Genomic DNA, 17746 nt, shown 5'->3' on the forward strand with positions numbered 1-17746 from the left:
TTCTGTTCATCCACTGATGGACATTTAGTTTGCTTCTACGTCTTGACTATTGTGAAAGGACCATGGGAGTGCAGATATCCCTTTGACATCCTGATTTCAGTTCCCTTGGACATATACCCAGAAGTGAAATTGCTGGATCACTTGGTGGTTCTATTTTTAATTTCTTGAGAAACTTCCATAGTGTTTTTCATAGTGGCTGTACTAATTTACACTCCCATCAATGCTGTACAAGGGTTCCCTTTTCTCCATATCCCTGCTAACACTTACCTTTTGTTTTTTTGATAATAGTCATTCTAACAGGTGTGAGGTTTTCCCTGATGATTAGTGATGCTGAGCAGCTTTTCATATACCTGTTGGTCATCTGTATGTCTTCTGTATGTCTATTCAGTTCCTTTGCCCATTTTTTTTAATCATGTGTGTGTTTTTTTTTCTTTTTCTATTTCTATTGAGTTATGAGAGTTCCTTATATCAGCCTGGGGAATTTTGAAGAGACAGAACCAAAGGACAGTTCTGCCCAGAGGGTCTCCTACATCCTTCCTTCTTAGAATTTAGGGAGCAGCCAGGTAGGCCAGATAGGGGTGGGTTTGACTAATCCATTAGGCACAATGCCTAAGGCACAGGAAAATATACTAATTTCTTTTAAAATCAGAAGAAAAAAAAGAATTTTTAGGCCAAAGAAAATGTCTTAATATATATTAATATATTCATCTTTATGTCAACCCAGTCATAAAATATAAGTTAAACACTTTTTTTATGGAGGAGGGAGCCCTTGAAAACAAAAATGCCGAAAATGCACAAAAGTCATAATGTGTGGGCGGAGGGGGTGCTTCTTCTACCACTGACAGCTCAGCTTGGGCCCCCAGGTATCTAACCTGGCCACCTCCCCTTTGAAGTGTCCCCCAGAGGCTACACTTCGACTCCATGAATGGGCCCACCTGCCCCAGGGCTTGCCGCAAAGGAGTCAAACAAGAGAACCAAGGCTCTCAACAATCCCGGGGTCAAAACAGACCCCTGCACCCGGGCTTGGGAAATGCATCCTTAGTTACATACTTGGGCACAGGGCAGTAGGGAGCTGGGAAGGGGTCCAAGAACTGTGCGGGAAGACGGCGAGGGGCAATGCTCCTTTCTAGAATGAGTTTATTAAATCCTTACAACCCCTCTGATACTGACCCCGTTTTACAGAGGAGGAAGCACGGGCTCAGAGAGGTTGAGGAACTTGCCCAAGCTCACACAGCTGGGATTCCAACCTTGTTAGGCCGTAGATCTTGACACCCAAGACCAGGCTCCTTCGTTACAGATCCCTGGAACCCCTCCCTCAGCCACTGTGCGACCTCGCGCGCGGGCATAAAGAGCAGGTCTGTACTTAGCACCCCGCCGTCCCTGAGGGCTGTTCCCTTTTTCCCATTCCTGCTCTCTGGAAACTCATCCTTTCAGAGCTGATCCTATAGGCTCTCTGGGCCTCAATTTCCCCTTTGTGCGTGTGTGGGGCAGGGGTCTCCTTCTAGTAACAAGGAAGAGGGAGAGAAAGAGAAGGGAGTGGCTCCCTTCCCCACCCCCACCCTCGGGGCTAAGGTCCCAGCCGGGTCTTCAGGGAAGCCCACCTCCCGCCAAGCAAGGTCCCACGGGCAGGAATGGGGCTCGGCCCCTTTAAATCCCGCGCGGGAACGCCCGGGGCCGGGCCGCGCCGGTCCCGGATCTGCAGCTGGGAATTGCTGGTCTCCGCGTGTCCTGCCGGTGCTTCCCCTCGCTGTACCCCACCTCGCGGTGCCCCCAGCCCCGCGTGCAGGCTTCTTGCGCCAGGCCTTGAGGGCGCCGCGGCCGTGGGGAGAATGAGCCGCATCTATCACGACAGCGCCCTCCGGAACAAGGCGGTTCAGAGCGCGCGGCTGCCCGGGGCCTGGGACCCCGCCGCCCACCAGGGGTAGGCTCCGCCCGCGTCTCCCCACCGCTTCCCGGGCCCGGCCTCCGTTGGCTCCCGAGGCTCAGCTTTGAATCCGGGCTCCCTGGTTGGCAGGGGGAGGGGGTGCGCTAGCGGGGTCGGGTGCGGGTGGGAGGAAGGGCGGGGCTCGCCAAAGACCTCCCTGGCCTCCAGACCGCTCCTCCCTGCGCTCCCCTCGGAGCGCACCCCCCTGAGACACTGGTCGGCGTGAAGCTCACCGAGGGTCGGTCCCGACTCCCAAGAAGGGCTCAAAAGGAGGTGCTTACTTCACGTCAGCCTTTGTCTCAACCCCACCCCGGTGACTCTAAGCTTCACCCCGCTGCCTTGCCTTCAGGCTTTTGCACGGGCTGCACCCCGCTCCGGAAGGGACAGTGTCCTGCTGGACGGCAACAGCGGGTGGGAGTTGGCTTGGCAGGGCCGCGGGAGGGGCAGGGCCTGTCTGGAGGGCGTGTTAGATCCGGAGGGCCAGGCCCTGCTATCACGGACGCCGAGGTCATGAGAACGAATGGAAGATTCAATTTGCAATTACAAACACTAAAGAATGAAGGGCGCAAGGGGCGGGGTGCGGCAGGGGCAAGTAAGGTCCAGGGTGTTTTCACTTTTCATCTCCATCCCTTCAGCTGCCCCCACCCCTCTCCCATTTCCGTGGTTCCAGAAAAGGAAGTCCCCAGGTTCTGCTTTTATGAAAACTAGAATTGGGAAGCGGGGGTCCAGTTCCTCTCAGTGAGGGACCCTGCGATCTTGGGCTCGTCACGAAACTTCTGAGTCTGGGTTTCGCCACTTCTAAAGTGGATACGAATGAGAACAGGAATATGAAAGTGCTTTAAAACAGGTGCAAAGGGAAGATACTTTATAGCAGCTTAGACCCCGCCCCCCCCCAAAAAATTTGGTGAAATAAAAAAGTAAAGTCCTCCGGTCAGAATGGCCATCATCAAAAAATCTACAAACAATAAATGCTGGAGAGGGTGTGGAGAAAAGGGAACCCTCTTGCACTGTCGGTGGGAATGTAAATTGATACAGCCACTATGGAGAACAGTAAGGAGGTTCCTTGAAAAACTAAAAAAGAATTACCATATGACCCAGCAATCCCACTACTGGGCATATACCCTGAGAAAACCATAATTCTAAAAGAGTCATGGGGCTTCCCTGGTGGCACAGTGGTTAAGAATCCACCTACCAATGCAGGGGGCACAGGTTTGAGCCCTGGTCTGGGAAGATCCCACATGCCGCGGAGCAGCTAAGCCGGTGCGCCACAGCTACTGAGCCTGCGTTCTAGAGCCTCCGAGCCACAACTACTGAGCCCGCGTGCCACAACTACTGAAGCCCACACACCTAGAGCCCGTGCTCTGCAACAAGAGAAGCCACCACAATGAGAAGCTGGCGTACCACAACAAAGAGTAGCCCCTGCCCCCTGCAACTAGAGAAAGCCTGCATGCAGCAACAAAGACCCAACACAGCCAAAAATAAATAAATTAAAAAAATAATTTAAAAAAAAGAGTCATGTACCACAATGTTCATTGTAGCACTATTTACAATAGCCAGGTCATGGAAGCAACCTAAGTGTCCATCGACAGATGAATGGATAAAGAAGATGTGGCACATATATACAATGGAATATTACTCAGCCATAAAAAGAAATGAAATTGAGTTATTTGTAGTGAGGTGGATGGACCCAGAGTCTGTCATACAGAGTGAAGTAAGTCAGAAAGAGAAAAACAAATACTGTATGCTAACACATATATATGGAATCCAAAAAAAAAAAAAAAGGTTCTGATGAACCTAGGGGCAGGACAGGAACAAAGGCACAGATGTAGAGAATGGACTTGAGGACACGGGGAGGGGGAAGGTTAAGCTGGGACAAAGTGAGAGAGTAGCATTGACATAAATACACGACCAAATGTATAACAGATAGCTAGTGGGAAGCAGCTGGACAGCACAGGGAGATCAGCTTCGTGCTTTGAGACCACCTAGAGGAGTGAGATAAGGTGGGTGGGAGGGAGACACAAGAGGGAGGGGATATGGGGATATATGTATACATATAGCTGATTCACTTTTTTATACAGCAGGAACTAACACAACATTTTAAAGTAATTATACTCCAATAAAGATATTAAAAAAAGTAAAGTCCCTTATATTTAGTAAACAATAGTTTACAAAGCGCCTTCATATTCATGATCATATGTTATTGTCATAGAAGCAGAGTGAGGTGGCTATTACTCTCCCATTTGGTGGATATGAAGACTGAGGCTCTGGTTACAGTAACCCCCCCGCAGGAGGGGCCATAGCTCAGTCTTGCAGCCTGTCAATGTTCCTTCCTACCCTCCAGATGGTGCCCCAGCCTTTGGGACCCTCAGAGGAGTGGGGGCCCAGTGTGGGAGCCCAGAGAAAGGGGCTGCATCATACTGGGCCTGCCCAGGGACCAGGTAAATGGGAGACACACCTGGGACTTGCTTCTGTCCTATTGCAGACCCTGACCTGGGCCATTGCACTTGTGGTTCTTGCCTGAGGACTGACAGAACCAGTTGAGCCCTCATTCTCTCTCATCCTTAGGGGGAATGGCGTCCTGCTGGAAGGAGAACTGGTCGATGTATCTCGGCACAGCATCTTGGATGACCATGGCAGGAAGGTGAGGATGTTTCCCTGGGGGCACCCGCAGGGGACTGGCTTCGGGGTCCTCACCCACCAAAGCATCTCTCTGCTTGGCTCTGCCAGTGCCAAGACTTGGGGTCCAGCTCTTTCCTTGAGGGGCTCACAGGGCAGGTGGGGGGGTGTTGGTTGGGAGATTAGCAGCCAAAAGGGGTGACAGATGGAAGAGGTCAGTTAGGGCTGTGCTGGGTTTGATGGGAGGGCCTGGGTTCTTGCTGAGAAGACAGACCAGGCCCTAAACCCGAGGGGTGTGTTTGGGGCCAGGACTGGGAGGGCTGAGAGCAGGAAAGGGTGAGGTGAGTGGTTCAGGACTCAGGCTGTGTGTTCTGAGTGGGCTGGAAGGCCTGCCTTCTGAAGAGGTCCTGTCACCTTCTGATGGAACAAATTTAGAGTGCTGGGAAGCTTGCTGGGTAGGCAGGATGAGTGGCTCTTTATTCTGGGGCTGAAGGTCCAGCTCCTGTCCTCTGGCCTGGTGGTTCCCACTGCCTCCGGACCTGATGGACAAGGTCAGAGTGAAGTTATCTTCCTATGTGGGTGCAAGGTCAACAGTGACCTTCCCCTTTAGGGGTACCAGCTCTGTAGCTGGGAAGTCGTGTGTACTTTGAATTGTTTAAAATTGAATTACTTTAAATGCACTGTTGGAGTTTGCTGTTAGAAGGCGCCTTGAAGTGACTGCATTTGCAGAGTGGTGAATATCTTAGCATGGGTTTACACATCTTTTTTTTTTCTTTTCTTTTTGGCTGAACTGCGAGGCTTGAAGGATCTTAATTCCCTGACCAGGGATCGAACCCTGGCTCCCTGCAGTAGAAGCACGGAGTCCTAACCATGGGACTGCCAGGGAATTCCCTTGCACATCTTTTAATATCACTGTGTGGCTGGGTGTTTTGGAATGTTGGATTTTTATAAAGCAGGTCACTGGTGTGGACCTGGACCTCCACGTGTGTAGGGGTGTGAGAGCGTTGAGGTGGGAGGAGGGTTGCTGAGTTCTGGGCCTTTGTTTCCAGCCTGAGTGTCAAGCCACGTTGCCCGGGGCTTCGGTTCCCATGTCCCTGCCCTTCTCCTCTTGTCCTCTGAGCCTCCTGGGGTTATGCCCTTTATCACCCGCCCATCTCAGATGTCCATGGACACTCCTGGCATTCTCCATTCTGTACTAGCCAGTGTTTCTTTCCTGAGCACTAATTCTAAATCTCCACGCCCCGCCCCAAATAACCCCACCCAGATGTGCTGATCACCTTATCTCCTTGATCTGTAGAACCGAGCTCATTAAATCCCTTCTTGAGGCAGGCCAGAGGCCTGGGGCTACACACAGCTGGTTTTTCACCCACACCCCATGTGAACAGCCTCAGCTCCGGCTCAGCACTAGTTTCAGGTCAAGAGATGCTTTGCTGCACCCTCCCCTCCTTATCACGCAGGTCAGCAGGCTGAGCACAGCAGTCTGGAGCCCTAGCCAGCCTGCCCAGGAGAGCCCAGCAGTAGCTGAGTGGAGCTGGCCCGCCTCGGCCATCCTCCACAGGCAGGGTGTCCTCCAGCCCCTCTCCAAACTTGCCTTCTCCAACTCCTTCTTTCCTAATGATAGTGCACTAGACGCCCCCGACCACCAGCCTGCAAACCTCCACTGTCTCCCCTCCCCCCTCCCCCAGGTGAGTAATGCCTAGTCCTGCAGGCCTCCTACCTTGACCATTTTCCCCTTCCCTCCCTTCCTCTTTCCATGTCTGCTCACCTCACATGGGCCCTCAGGAACTCAGCCTGTCCTGACTAAACCTTGCACCCCCTCTCCTGCCTTCTGGCTGCACCCAGCGCCCATTCCTACCCTGCTGCCAGCTTGTCTCCTGAAAGACATCTCTCAGGGTCTCGCTGCTGTCCAAAAACCTTTCAGGATTCCTTCTAGTCTACCACATAAAATGCAAACTCCAAATGCCAACTCAAGGCTGATCCCCCACTTGCTTCCCCAGCCTGGACTCCCATGAGACCTCTCAGGGTCCTGCATTGCTCAAACATCCACACAGGACCTTGACTTTTATTTTATGTACTTGTCCAGGCTCTTAATATTCTTCCTACACCCTTATCCCACAGTTGCAGGTTTCTCCCCACTCTGAGACCTTGCCTTCTCTGTTTCTCCCAGGAAGTGGTTTCCTTTTCTTTAATCTCCTGTTTTGTGTGTGTGTTTTATTATAATATTTATTTAACTTTTTATTAATGTATAGTTGATCTACAGTGTCGTCAGTCTCCTGTTTTGATTAGGACAGCTGGCAAAGAGCATTTACAGCACATTTCATGCTTTATGCTGTGCTTGCTCCTTGAACCCTTACAACGTGCCTGAAAGTAGACATCGTGTTGTCTCCAGGCAACAGGGGAAACTGAGGCTAGGGGTGATTTGCTCCAGGACTCACATCTGTTGGAAGAGGCACAGGGGCTGTCCTCACTCAGAACTCCATTTCAGTGCCCTTTCCATGGCATCTTGGCTGCTTCTGCTTCATGGTATTTGGGCTCCTTGGTGCTCGGGTTATGGTTTTCTGTATATTCTTTCTGTCTCTCACATGTGGAGGCGTTGGGGTCAGGCTCTGAGCCCGCCCTCTCATGGACGTCTAGCCATGGTTCATTATGTGTGGCAAGTGCTCTACTAAACACATGAATGAATGAATGAATGAATGAATGAATGAATATTGGGAGTGGAAGCCTGTGGCCAGCTTGAATATCTTTTGGAGGTGGGGTGGGATTCTGGGGTAGAGAGTGAGGTTGGGAGGGCTGCAACCGGAGCACGTGGGGAGTGTGCGTTGTGTTTAAGGCTGAAGGGAATGAAGCAGCCCCTCACTGTCTCTCTGCTTGGCCCCAGGAGCGCTACTACGTGCTGTATATCCGGCCTAGTCACATCCATTGCCGTAAGTTCGACCCCAAGGGAAATGAAATCGAGCCCAACTTCAGCGCCACCAGGAAGGTGAACACAGGCTTCCTCATGTCATCCTATAGTAGGTACCCTTCGCCCTTTCTCCCTCAGAGCCTTCATACACTGTGGTCTTCCTTTGTCTCCAGAGGTCTCTTGGTCCCTAGAAAGTGTCTTCTCAGCATGGTCGGCCTTGAAGCCCACGTTTGGCCTGAGGGGCCCCTGGCTGGACTCTTCCTGCCCCCCATTCACTCAGAGGATCCCCGGTGCCCTACCTCAGTGCTGAGGACCTGGGTGCCTTCCCAGCTCCTGCCATCTCTTGCAGTCTGGCAGAATCGTCCATGAACCTGCCTTAGTGCAGAGCCCAGGCCAGGTGGCCTCCATTTTCCTGCCAAAATGCTCACTTGGTTCTTGGGCCCTTTGTGATCTTATTCCTCTTCCCAATTTTGGCTGGAGAAGGACCTCCTTGCTGTCTGCCCCGTGTGAGAAGGTTTTGAGGTTGAGTGGGTACTCATCATCCCTCTATCATTTTATCCATTCATGCTTTCAGTTGCTCACTAAGTATCTGAACATTTAGTGAGAATCCACCGTGTGCCAGACCCTGAACTGCATGCTGAGGGTTCAGGGACGAGCAAGACGTGGACTTGCACACAAGCCGTTCTCAGGCTGGTAGAGGAGATGGACAGGCCATGACTGGAGCCCTAGCGGGGGCTCTGAGCCCAGGCAGGCGCAGTTGGGGGAGGTGCCCTGGAGGAGGGAATGCCAGTACTGGATCCTGAAAGACAAGCAGGTATCAGCAGGGTGCCAGGGCTTGGAAGGGTGTTTCAGAGAGGGGGCAGGGTGCCAAGGGCATTCTGGGAACTGAGGGCTCCCGCAGGTGAAGAGCAGCCCTGCAGAGAGGGCACTCAGTCGAGGGTGCAGGGGAGCTCTGCGTGAGTGGTTTTAAGTTAGGTGAGTGATATGATTAGATTTGCTCTTTTTTAAAATAAATTTATTTATGTTTGGCTGCGTTGGGTCTTCGTTGCTGCATGCGGGCTTTCTTTAGTTGCAGTGAGCGGGGGCTACTCTTTGTTGTGGTGCGTGGGCTTCTTATTGCAGTGGCTTCTCTTGTTGCGGAGCACAGCCTCTAGGCACTCGGGCTTCAGTAGTTGTGGCACGCGGGCTCAGTTGCTCCACGGCATGTGGGATCTTCCCGGACCAGGGCTCGAACCCGTGTCCCCTGCATCGGCAGGCGGATTCTTAACCACTGCACCACCACAGAAGTCCAGATTTGCTTTTTAAAATCCCTGGGGAAGTGAAGAGACTGGAGACCAGGAGGCTGTTAGGAGGCCATGATGGCATCTAGGAGGGAGATAAGAGGCCCAGGATTAAGGACTGGTCAGTGAGGATGGAGAGACTGGGCAGACTCAAGATAGAGGAGGGACCATGGCCTCGGTGTTTGTTTGGATATGGGGGGAGTCAGGGATGACCCCAGGATTTGGGCTCAGGTGCCAGGTTTGGGGGATGGAGGTGCAAGAGGAGGAGGTTTGGGGAGAAGATATCTGTTTGGGACACATGGCATTAGCCACGTGGTGGTGCTTCCATGTAGAGGTAGATGTGCACTAGGGACTTGGTACAGTTCTAGAACCCAGGAAGAAGGCCGGGCTGGCAGCAGGTATTTTGGAGTCATCACACACGGGTCGTATTGAAGCTGTGCCAGTGGACAGAGTCAGCCAGGAAGTTGTCCTGGGGAACAGCAATAACGGGGGTGGACAGGGAAGGAGCCTTGTAAGGAGCAGGGGAGGGAACGCTGGTGGGGTCTGAGCGGGGTGGGGCAGGTGTGTGTCTCTGAAGCCCAGCGAAGCCCAGGGGTGAGGAGTAGCAATGGGGTCAGGCGGTGCCCAAGGCCCAGGTAAGTCGGGACTGCGGAGCATCCAGTGGCTTCATAGCGACATGCTCCCCAGTGACTGGTGGGGGGTGAACAGTGTCTAGAGTAGTGGCTGCCAGAGCCGGAAAGCAGGTAGGTGGTAAGGAAAGATCCAAGAGAGGAGAAGGAGAGGCAAGTCCTGGAGGAGGTGGGAGGGGGTGGGGTCTGGGGCCCAGATGAGCTGGCCTGAGGCAGGAGGGGAGACACCTCGTCCTTTGAGACAGATGGGAAGGAGGAGAGGTTTCTTGTGGTTCTAGGTAACTGGACAGGTAGGTCGTGGCCCCACCTCTGGCTTCTGTTATCTTGTGAAGTAGGAGATGAGGTGGCTTGTCTGGGGGACAGTGGGCAGGGTGAGGGTTGAGGAGAAAGTTCTCTGTGTGAGCAAGGTGTCCAGGGAATCCCAGAAGGCGTCCCTGACAGAGCTTGGCAGAGGTTTTACACCACAAATGGAGCATGGTCTGGTGTTCAGGACCCGCGGCCGCCTGGGTATCAGTGTGGGGAAGGCAGCCAGTAGATGGCACTGGGGTTGCCATACTCTCAACGCTGCAAATTCTCACTTCTTAGTCTGGGACCGGGACTCCCCACTCCATGCTGCCCCCGCCCTGGGATTAGCAGATTTGGGACTTTCAGGGTAGGCGGGTGACAGGCTGTTGGAACCTTCCCTGAGCCTCTGCGCTCTGCCCGAGCCAGGATGAGCAGGCCAGTAGAGAGTATGAGGACCACCAAAGTTTGCTGCTGGTTCCAGGAGACCCCACCCCAGCCAGGGAGTCCCTGAGAGCCCAGAGAGAACCCTGCCTGGTCACTGGGGTCTCAGTGGGAAGGCAGAATTGTGTGAAGGGCTTGAATCCTGCCTCCTCCACTGACTAGCTCTGTAACCTTGGGCAAATTACTTAACCTGTCTAAGCCTTAATTTTCTCATCTGTGAATAGGGATAGTAAAAACATTGACACTTGCTGAGTGCCAGTCCCCATGCTAAGTGCTTTACCTGCATTCGATATTTCTTTCACATGTCACATCAGTCCCATCGGGTAGGTACTTCTTTTATCCTTATTTGTCAGGCACAGAGAGAGGTTAAGTAACTTGCCTGTGGTCACATAGCATGTAAGCAGATTTGCACCAGCTAGCCTGGCTCCAGAGCCCGTAGCCATAACTCCTCTGTGATGCGTTCCTTGAGTACTGGCAGAATGGGAACTCAGAGCCCCTACCTTCAGGTGGTTGTGAGCGTGTACAAAACGGAGGCCTCACCTGGCTCCTAAAAAGCCCTCCTAGAGTGCTTGCTATTACAGTGGTAATGACTGTCTCGTGCTGTGTGCCTGCAGAGGTGGAAGCCAAGGGGAACACCGACAGACTCACGCCTGAGGTGCTGAAGGGGCTGGTGAACAAGCCAGAGCTGCTTGCGCTGACGGAAAGCCTCACCCCCGACCAGACAGTGGCATTCTGGATGCCTGAGTCGGAGATGGAGGCCGTGGAGCTCGAGCTGGGGGCTGGGGTACGGCTGAAAACTCGAGGCGACGGCCCCTTCCTGGGTGAGCAGTGCAGCCCTCACTGTGGCCTGATGCTTCTATATGGCCTGTGGGGGCTCCTGGCCTCCTGTCTGAGGCTTACCCACCCCTCCTGCTTCGAGTTCATGGAGCAGGCCACATCTGGCCTCCCCGTGGACAAGACCCCTTGAGATTTATTCCTAAGTCCCTGGGCAAGTGCTTTGGGGCCAATAGCCTGAACACTTTGGATCCTGGGGTGCTGCCCAACCCCATGGCTCCTGTGGGTGACCTCTCCTATCCATTGCCTTGGGGGTCCCATCCAGGGCCTCCCTGAGCACACTCAGGCCTAGGGGACCCCAGCAGAATGGGCCAGCCCCCACTATGTTTCTGCCACATGGAGAGAGGCCTTCAACTTCTCCTTTCAGATTCATTAGCCAAACTCGAGGCTGGAACAGTGACCAAGTGTAATTTCGCTGGTGATGGGAAGATGGGGGCATCCTGGACAGACAACATCATGGCCCAAAAGTCTTCAGAGGGGGCTGCAGTGGAGACCCGAGAGCAGGGGGACGGCGCCGAGGACGAGGAGTGGGTAGGTCTGGGGAGATAACCGCGGACCTGGAGTTGGTGTGGTTCATCTCCTGGCAGGAGTTTTGTATGCACTGGTTGTGGTTGGGTGTAGGACAGCAGCATAAACTTTACTCCCCAGCTTTGGTGGAATTGCTGAGAGCGTGTTAGCATCAGGAAAATTCCCTCAAGGTATGAAGGGACCTTTCTTTTTGGTGGGTCTGAACTGTGCCAATCAACAAGAGAGCCCCAAAGATTTATGAAAGCAAGGGATGGAAGGAAGGGAGTGCAGAGGGGAACCAAGGAGACTTAATTCCATTAAGGCTCCAAACATTTCTACTTCAAGTGAATACATTAGCCATGTTGAGCAGCTGAATGAGCATTTTTCCCCCCTTTGTTCTGGGCTCCCTGCCCAGAGTGGCTGGAAAATGGCTGACCTGGTCCTTAATAGTTATTTTGGCCCAAAGTTCAGCCTCCTAGTTGATCCTCAGCCTACTCACGGTTGATTTGGTACTTTGAGGTATATTTCACCTGAAGATTTGATTTGGTGTCAAAAGGCCCCAGACTGAACGTTTAAAACAAAGTCTCAGGAAAATGGGCTCTTTACCTAGGTGATGAAGATGATGATATTTGCCAGAGAAAGCGGGGCAGATAGAGGGGGTGGGTTCCCTATTGCCTTAATAGAGTGAGTCTTGGACTGAAAAACAATTGGAGTTGCCAGGCTGGCTCCCTGGGCCAACACTAATGAGATGAGGCCAAGGCAGGTAGCCGCGGGCCCCCCTGGTACCACTCATTCGAACCCTTGTTTGTCTGATGACGGTAGAAGACTTTTACGAAATGTGCTCTGGTCATATCTCTTTATTTTACCTCTAGGACGACTGAGGACAGTGAGAGATGGGGTGCCTCCGGGGCCCACTGTTGAGCATTTCTTCCATCAACTTTCACTCTGGAGCTCGAGAGAGCAGGTCCACCAAGCCTTGCCTGGTTCTTCCCTACAGCCACTGTGGAATACCCTTTGAACAAGCTCTGCTAAAGTCAAACGCAAGAGCCTGACGTTAGACGTGGGGCCCCAGCCTGTGGCTCATGGAGGGTCCCTCCCTGGATGTGAGTCTAGCCTTCCTAGACATTTTCATGGTGGCCCTCACCCTGAGTGGCAGCCTTGTTTCTGGAGGCAGGCAGGGGGCAAGTCCCCCAGGGCAGTCAGAAGAACTGGACTTGGTTTTGGTGCAGAACTGGTGGGGAATCCCTCACCTGCATGCAGAGTGGCTCAGAGGAGAAGTGAGCGGGGCCTCCTTCTTCTGTCCTTGTTGTATTTCCTGCTTTCCTTCTGCAATTGCCCTCCTCCCCAGCACTCTGTGCTGTAGCCTCTGCCCTCCTGCTCAAGCCTCCTTGTCCCCTGTGCGCTTTTCAGTCCCCAGAGCTGCCAGTTCTTTATTCCTCCTCTGGTTCTCTGCCACCCTGGGGGTTCCTGTCTCCTGACCTCCTTTGGCGGCTTTCCTGGGAATGCTCTTTTCAGGGAGGCTGAGAGCGTTCACAGGGGTGGCCAGCTGGTCTCCAACTCTCTGACTCATTCTGCCAGGCCACATTTTGGACAACACCTTTTTTCTTGTTTTGTACCTTGAGAACTTTTTACGAATGAGTAAATCTTCAGGAAGGATTCCTCTACACTGACTGTGTAATTATTAGGTATAAACTGAGCAACCTCCCTATAAGAAGAAAGCCGTATCTTTTTGGTCATGAACATTGCCTTGCTGGGTAGTATGCCCACACCCACATCTATGAAGAGATCTGGAGTTGAAATCTACACGTCCTAAGAATGGGTAGGGACTTGGTGGAATGTGGATCCTGCTTCTCTCAGGGAAAAGAGGGGTGGTGGTAAACTAACAATTATGGAGTCCCCTAATGTGTCAAACACAGCACTAGATGCTTTCCGTGATGATAATTATAGTCCCTGACTGTTGAGTGCCTCTTGGTTCTATTACTTGTGCCAAGCACTTCCAGTATCTTACTTAATTGTCACAACAATCCCAAGAGGCACATGTGATTATTATCTCCATTTTTTTTCATATGGTTTTCATGGTTGAGGTCCCAGCGTTTATTATCAGGGTTCAAACTTTCATTTGCCTTCCTGCATATTTGAGCCTGGGCTCAACAATATGGCTGTGAGGCTTGGGGTTAACACTTCATTTAGGCCACCTGAAGTCACAGGTCACTGGACTGCCCTCGGGTCTCTTCTGTTCTTGTTGCCCTTTTCTTAGTTCACATACTCGTTCTCTTACCTCGGCTACTATAGAAGCCGCCTCGCTAGTGTCCTGTGTCTGAATGGGGCTGGCTCACTGTTGAGCATGCTGGGACCTCAACCATGTGGTGGCCAGGGGAGGGGTTAAACAGGAGGAGGACTGGGGACACTGACATGGGGAGAGGCACCCAGTGAGGGCATCCTGTTGCCCAAAGCACTGTGGCCAAAGGGTATGGCAAGCTCATGTGGGCAGGCCACCATTCTAAATGAGGAGGCACAGCGTGTCAATGGGGGAGCCCCTGGGCAACAACTAGGCTTGGTGTCTCGGTGGGGTGGGGATGGGCTCCTGGAAGGAAAAGGCCATGGTGGCTGCAGCTTAGAGAATGGTGGGAGGTTGGGCATGGCATCTGCAGCATGTTAAGTATTTTGGGACTTTATCCTTAATACCTTGGAAGCCAGTGATCCCCAGGAGAGTAATAAGATCTGATTTGTATATTTCAAAGATCACTTGACTGCAGAGAAACTGAAGGCAATGAGCCCAACTAGGAGACTGCTGCAGTGGTGGGGGTGAGAGCCTAGAGTGATTTAGTCTATAGCAGTGGCAGAGGAGATGGAAAGAAATTCAGGTAGACAGTTGGAAAGGGACTTTCCAGCAAGAGAAGAGGACCTGCAAGGCCATGGAGGTGGGGGAGTGGCCCGATCTTGGAATATGCAATTTCTGTACATGGTCATTGCAATTTTATACCAACACATAAAATTTGATAATCCTTTTTCAATTGATGTTATATAACTACTTCCTATCAATATATCACTAGTCTTCATGTCATTGTTTTTAAGATTGACTACCTTAATAGCTCTATTATTTCCCAGAATTTGGGTAATTAATTGATCCCTCTTTGGAGCTATCTGTGTCAAAAACCATTGTAAATTACATAGTTCCCTCAATCTCACCTGCCTCCCCCCGCCACTATATTTTGTTTTGTTTTGTTTTGTTTTTTTAAGATTTTTTGATGTGGACCATTTTTAAAGTCTTTATTGAATCTGTTACAATATTGCTTCTGTTTTATCTTTTGTTTTTTTTGGCGTGAGGCATGTGGGATCTTAGCTCCTGGACCAGGGATCAAACCTGTACCCCCTGCGCTGGAAGGTGAAGGCTTAACCGCTGGACCGCCAGGGAAGTCCCCAGGGTTATTTGTTTAGGGATGGATTCCTAGGAGTCAGATTACTGGGAATCTAGGAATTCTTTGTAAAGGTCTTGGGTTTTTTTTTTTCTGTTTGTTTTGTTTTGTTTTTTTTGGCCATGCCATTGCAGCATGTGGGATCTTCCCTGACCAGGGGTTGAACCCATGCCCCCTGCATTGGAAGCTGTAAAGGTCTTGTTATATTGCCAAATTGCTTTCCAAAAGGGTTGTTCTAAATTATAATCTCACCAGCAAGGTAGGAGAGGACTACTTTCACGCTACCCTTGCTAGACTTGGGTATGATAATATTATAAAAATTGATATTTGATAAGGTAAAAATAACACTTTAATTTTAAGTTAATACTTTAATTTTAATTAGCCTTTTCCCCCATTAATAGTGAGCTTAAGGATTTTATTTCATGTTCATTTTCTAGATGTATTTCCTCATTTGTTACTCAGTTCCTTTGCCCATTTATTACTGAGGGGGGGAGGTTTTTTTGGTTTATCAGTATTTATATTTTAAATATAACCATTTGCCATACTTAAAAAACTTTTCCATTAAAAAAAATTGACTTACAAACGTAAAATTTTTGTATAGCTATATCTTGACTTTTTATGATTTTTATTGCTTCTAAGCTTATATACTCTTTTCAGATGTTAGATTCTCTATCATTTTCTTCCACTCTAGTTATTACTTGGTTTTATATTTAACTCTGTATTCCACTCTGCCTTTAATTTGAGAGAGTATGAAGGGAGATAACTAAATTGCTTATTTTCACATTGCTAACCAGTTATCCCAACACACTGAATTCCTTCCCACTGTCAAGGTATGATGTCTTCCACATCACATATTAAAATCACTTATACTTAAATTATCCATTATATTTCAATAAGTCTCCCTTTAATGACAATGTGACCTATCAGAGTAGGTTTTAATAGTTGGTAGAGCTAGGTCTCACTTATTATTCTTCTGTTTCAGAATTTTTTTTGGTATTCCTCCTCAACATTTGAAATATTTTGTCAAGTTTCAGTGCATATTTATTGCCTTTGGATTCTTTTAAATGAAAAAAAAAACTATGGCTACAAGAGTAATACATTTTATTTTAGAAAATTTAAAATAGAAAAAAATATAATTCCACCACCATTTTTAAAATCACTTATGTAGTACTCAGTTATATACCATGCACTGCTCTGAGTACTTACAAATATTAACTCTTTTTGTGCTATACCAACTGTCTTAGGTAAGTAGAATTTTTTTTCAAGTAGAAATAAACTAGTCTTACAGTAAAGGAGACTGATGTTATGCCTGTTTTACAAATGATGACACTTGCCCAAGGTGCACAGGTGGTGGAGAGAGCCAGGGTTTTGATCAGAGCAGTGTGGTTCCACCGGCCTGTGGTGAACACTATGATGCTGCCATTCCATCAGACACAATTATTATTCATATTTTGGTGTATATACTTCCAATCTTTTACAAAGTGGAGTGTCCCTCTACATACATATGCATGTGGATCAATGCATTTAACCAGTTTCTCATTTTGGAATAATTAGTTTGCTTCCCACTTTCCCCTGTAATAAGACTGCTGAGATGTATGTTCTTGAGGCTAAATCTTTTCACACACCCACATCGTTTTATTATAAATTCTAAAACTGGAAATGCTGGATCTAATGTTCAATATATTTTAAAGGCTTGATAAATATTGTCAACTGTCCTTTGGGTAGGTGATTCCAATTTGCAGCTCTATCTGTGATATAAGGACGTGCTCCACCTCACCCGCACTAAGTCATTAAAAGAAAATACAAAAACTTTACTAATTTGGGGTCGCCGGTACCTTTTAAAAGGAATTGCATTAAAGATCCCTTAATTCCACCATTCGCTATCTACCGTGGAGAGAGAGCCCTTTTGCACGAGGAGGCACATATATAATTCACTACAGCATTGTATGTAATACTAAAAAATAAAAATGAACCTAACTTTCCCCAACCGGGGAATGGCTAAATTAGCCTGCATCTCCACACCGCGCAACGTTCTGCAGTGTTAAGGGGAAGGTAATACTGCATGTGTTAAGGCAGACGACGATAAAGGGAGACTCCCGCTGCGCTTCACCTGGGAGCGCGGCTGCTGTTGGGGTTTCTGCTTCTTGATCCGCTTTTCCGGTGTGCTCGGCTTTGCGCCAGGCCCGGGATTCTGCGGCCCTAGCCTCGGTGTCCGCACCAGCCTTACCCCCGCAACCCGCCGCCCGTCCTGGAGCCTTCTCCAAGGCGTGCCGGGAAACCGGACTCTTGGTGGTCGGGCCCTTGGGCGCCGGGACATGTTTCCGGGAGCTACTCTCAGCAGCGCACCAACCGGAAGCGTCCGTGTTGTGGCGGAAGGAGGTGCTCTCTGGAAGCAGCCGGTGGTGAAAGGAGCGTGGCGGGCAAAGATGATTCAGGCGATTCTGGTTTTCAATAACCACGGGAAGCCGCGGCTAGTCCGCTTCTACCAGCGTTTCGTGAGTGCGGCCGAGCTTCGTCACATCCTCTCGGGGCACCTGCGCCCCCTTCTCTCTCTTTGTCCCGTACGGCGCACGCGGGCATCGCCCGCTGACCTCCTAGGCCTCCTGCACCGTATACGTGATCTTCCCCAGACCGGGGCCAGTGTCAGGCCTTGTGTCCCACGCCCCGCTACCCCCGCTCTTTCCCACCCCTTCCTGGACCCCGGCATTTTTGTGACGCTTCTCGCAGTCTCAGGGCTCTATAAATGGTGTGTGTGTGTGTGGAGGGGGTGTGCCTCATGGACAACTTGAATGATTGAAATCAAATGAATCTCAAATTAATTAAACTGTTAAACGCAGTTTCACGAGGAGGAAGAAATATGCAGCTTTTTAATTATTTTGCTTTAGCTAACGGATTTGGAAAAGTGCTTTCTT

At 50.3% G+C, this 17746-nt stretch overlaps 2 protein-coding genes across 3 annotated transcripts in view; both read left to right on the top strand.

Moving 5' to 3' along the window:
* The first annotated feature begins 1660 nt into the window (after positions 1-1660).
* ARPIN (actin related protein 2/3 complex inhibitor) lies at positions 1661-17144 on the top strand. The gene is made up of 6 exons (XM_022563958.3): positions 1661-1921; positions 4490-4565; positions 7419-7551; positions 10692-10898; positions 11279-11442; positions 12291-17144. Exons 1-6 carry the CDS (start codon positions 1830-1832, stop codon positions 12297-12299), a joined length of 681 nt encoding a protein of 226 aa, XP_022419666.2. The 5' UTR covers positions 1661-1829; the 3' UTR covers positions 12300-17144.
* Positions 17145-17185: 41 nt separating this feature from the next.
* AP3S2 (adaptor related protein complex 3 subunit sigma 2) overlaps positions 17186-17746 on the top strand; it is a 58031-nt gene continuing 57470 nt past the window's right edge. The window contains exon 1 of one of the 2 annotated variants that reach the window (XM_089906809.1): positions 17186-17329. In XM_089906809.1, the coding sequence (XP_089762935.1) occupies positions 17261-17329 (69 nt within the window). In that variant the 5' untranslated portion in view covers positions 17186-17260. The remainder of the gene's footprint in view (positions 17330-17746) is intronic. The other variant, XM_022563959.2, reaches the window with a different exon arrangement.

The sequence above is a fragment of the Delphinapterus leucas genome, chromosome 2, assembly GCF_059928025.1.
Source record: "Delphinapterus leucas isolate spDelLeu-1000000601 "Yukka" chromosome 2, BTC_Dleu_Yukka2, whole genome shotgun sequence".
NCBI lineage: Eukaryota > Metazoa > Chordata > Mammalia > Artiodactyla > Monodontidae > Delphinapterus > Delphinapterus leucas.

Coding starts and splice junctions, on each gene's coding strand:
- ARPIN (XM_022563958.3), top strand. CDS start 1,830: ATGAGCCGCATCTATCACGACAGCGCCCTCCGGAACAAGGCGGTTCAG. Junction 4,566..7,418: donor TGGATGACCATGGCAGGAAG/GTGAGGATGTTT, acceptor GCTTGGCCCCAG/GAGCGCTACTACGTGCTGTA. Junction 7,552..10,691: donor CTTCCTCATGTCATCCTATA/GTAGGTACCCTT, acceptor GTGTGCCTGCAG/AGGTGGAAGCCAAGGGGAAC.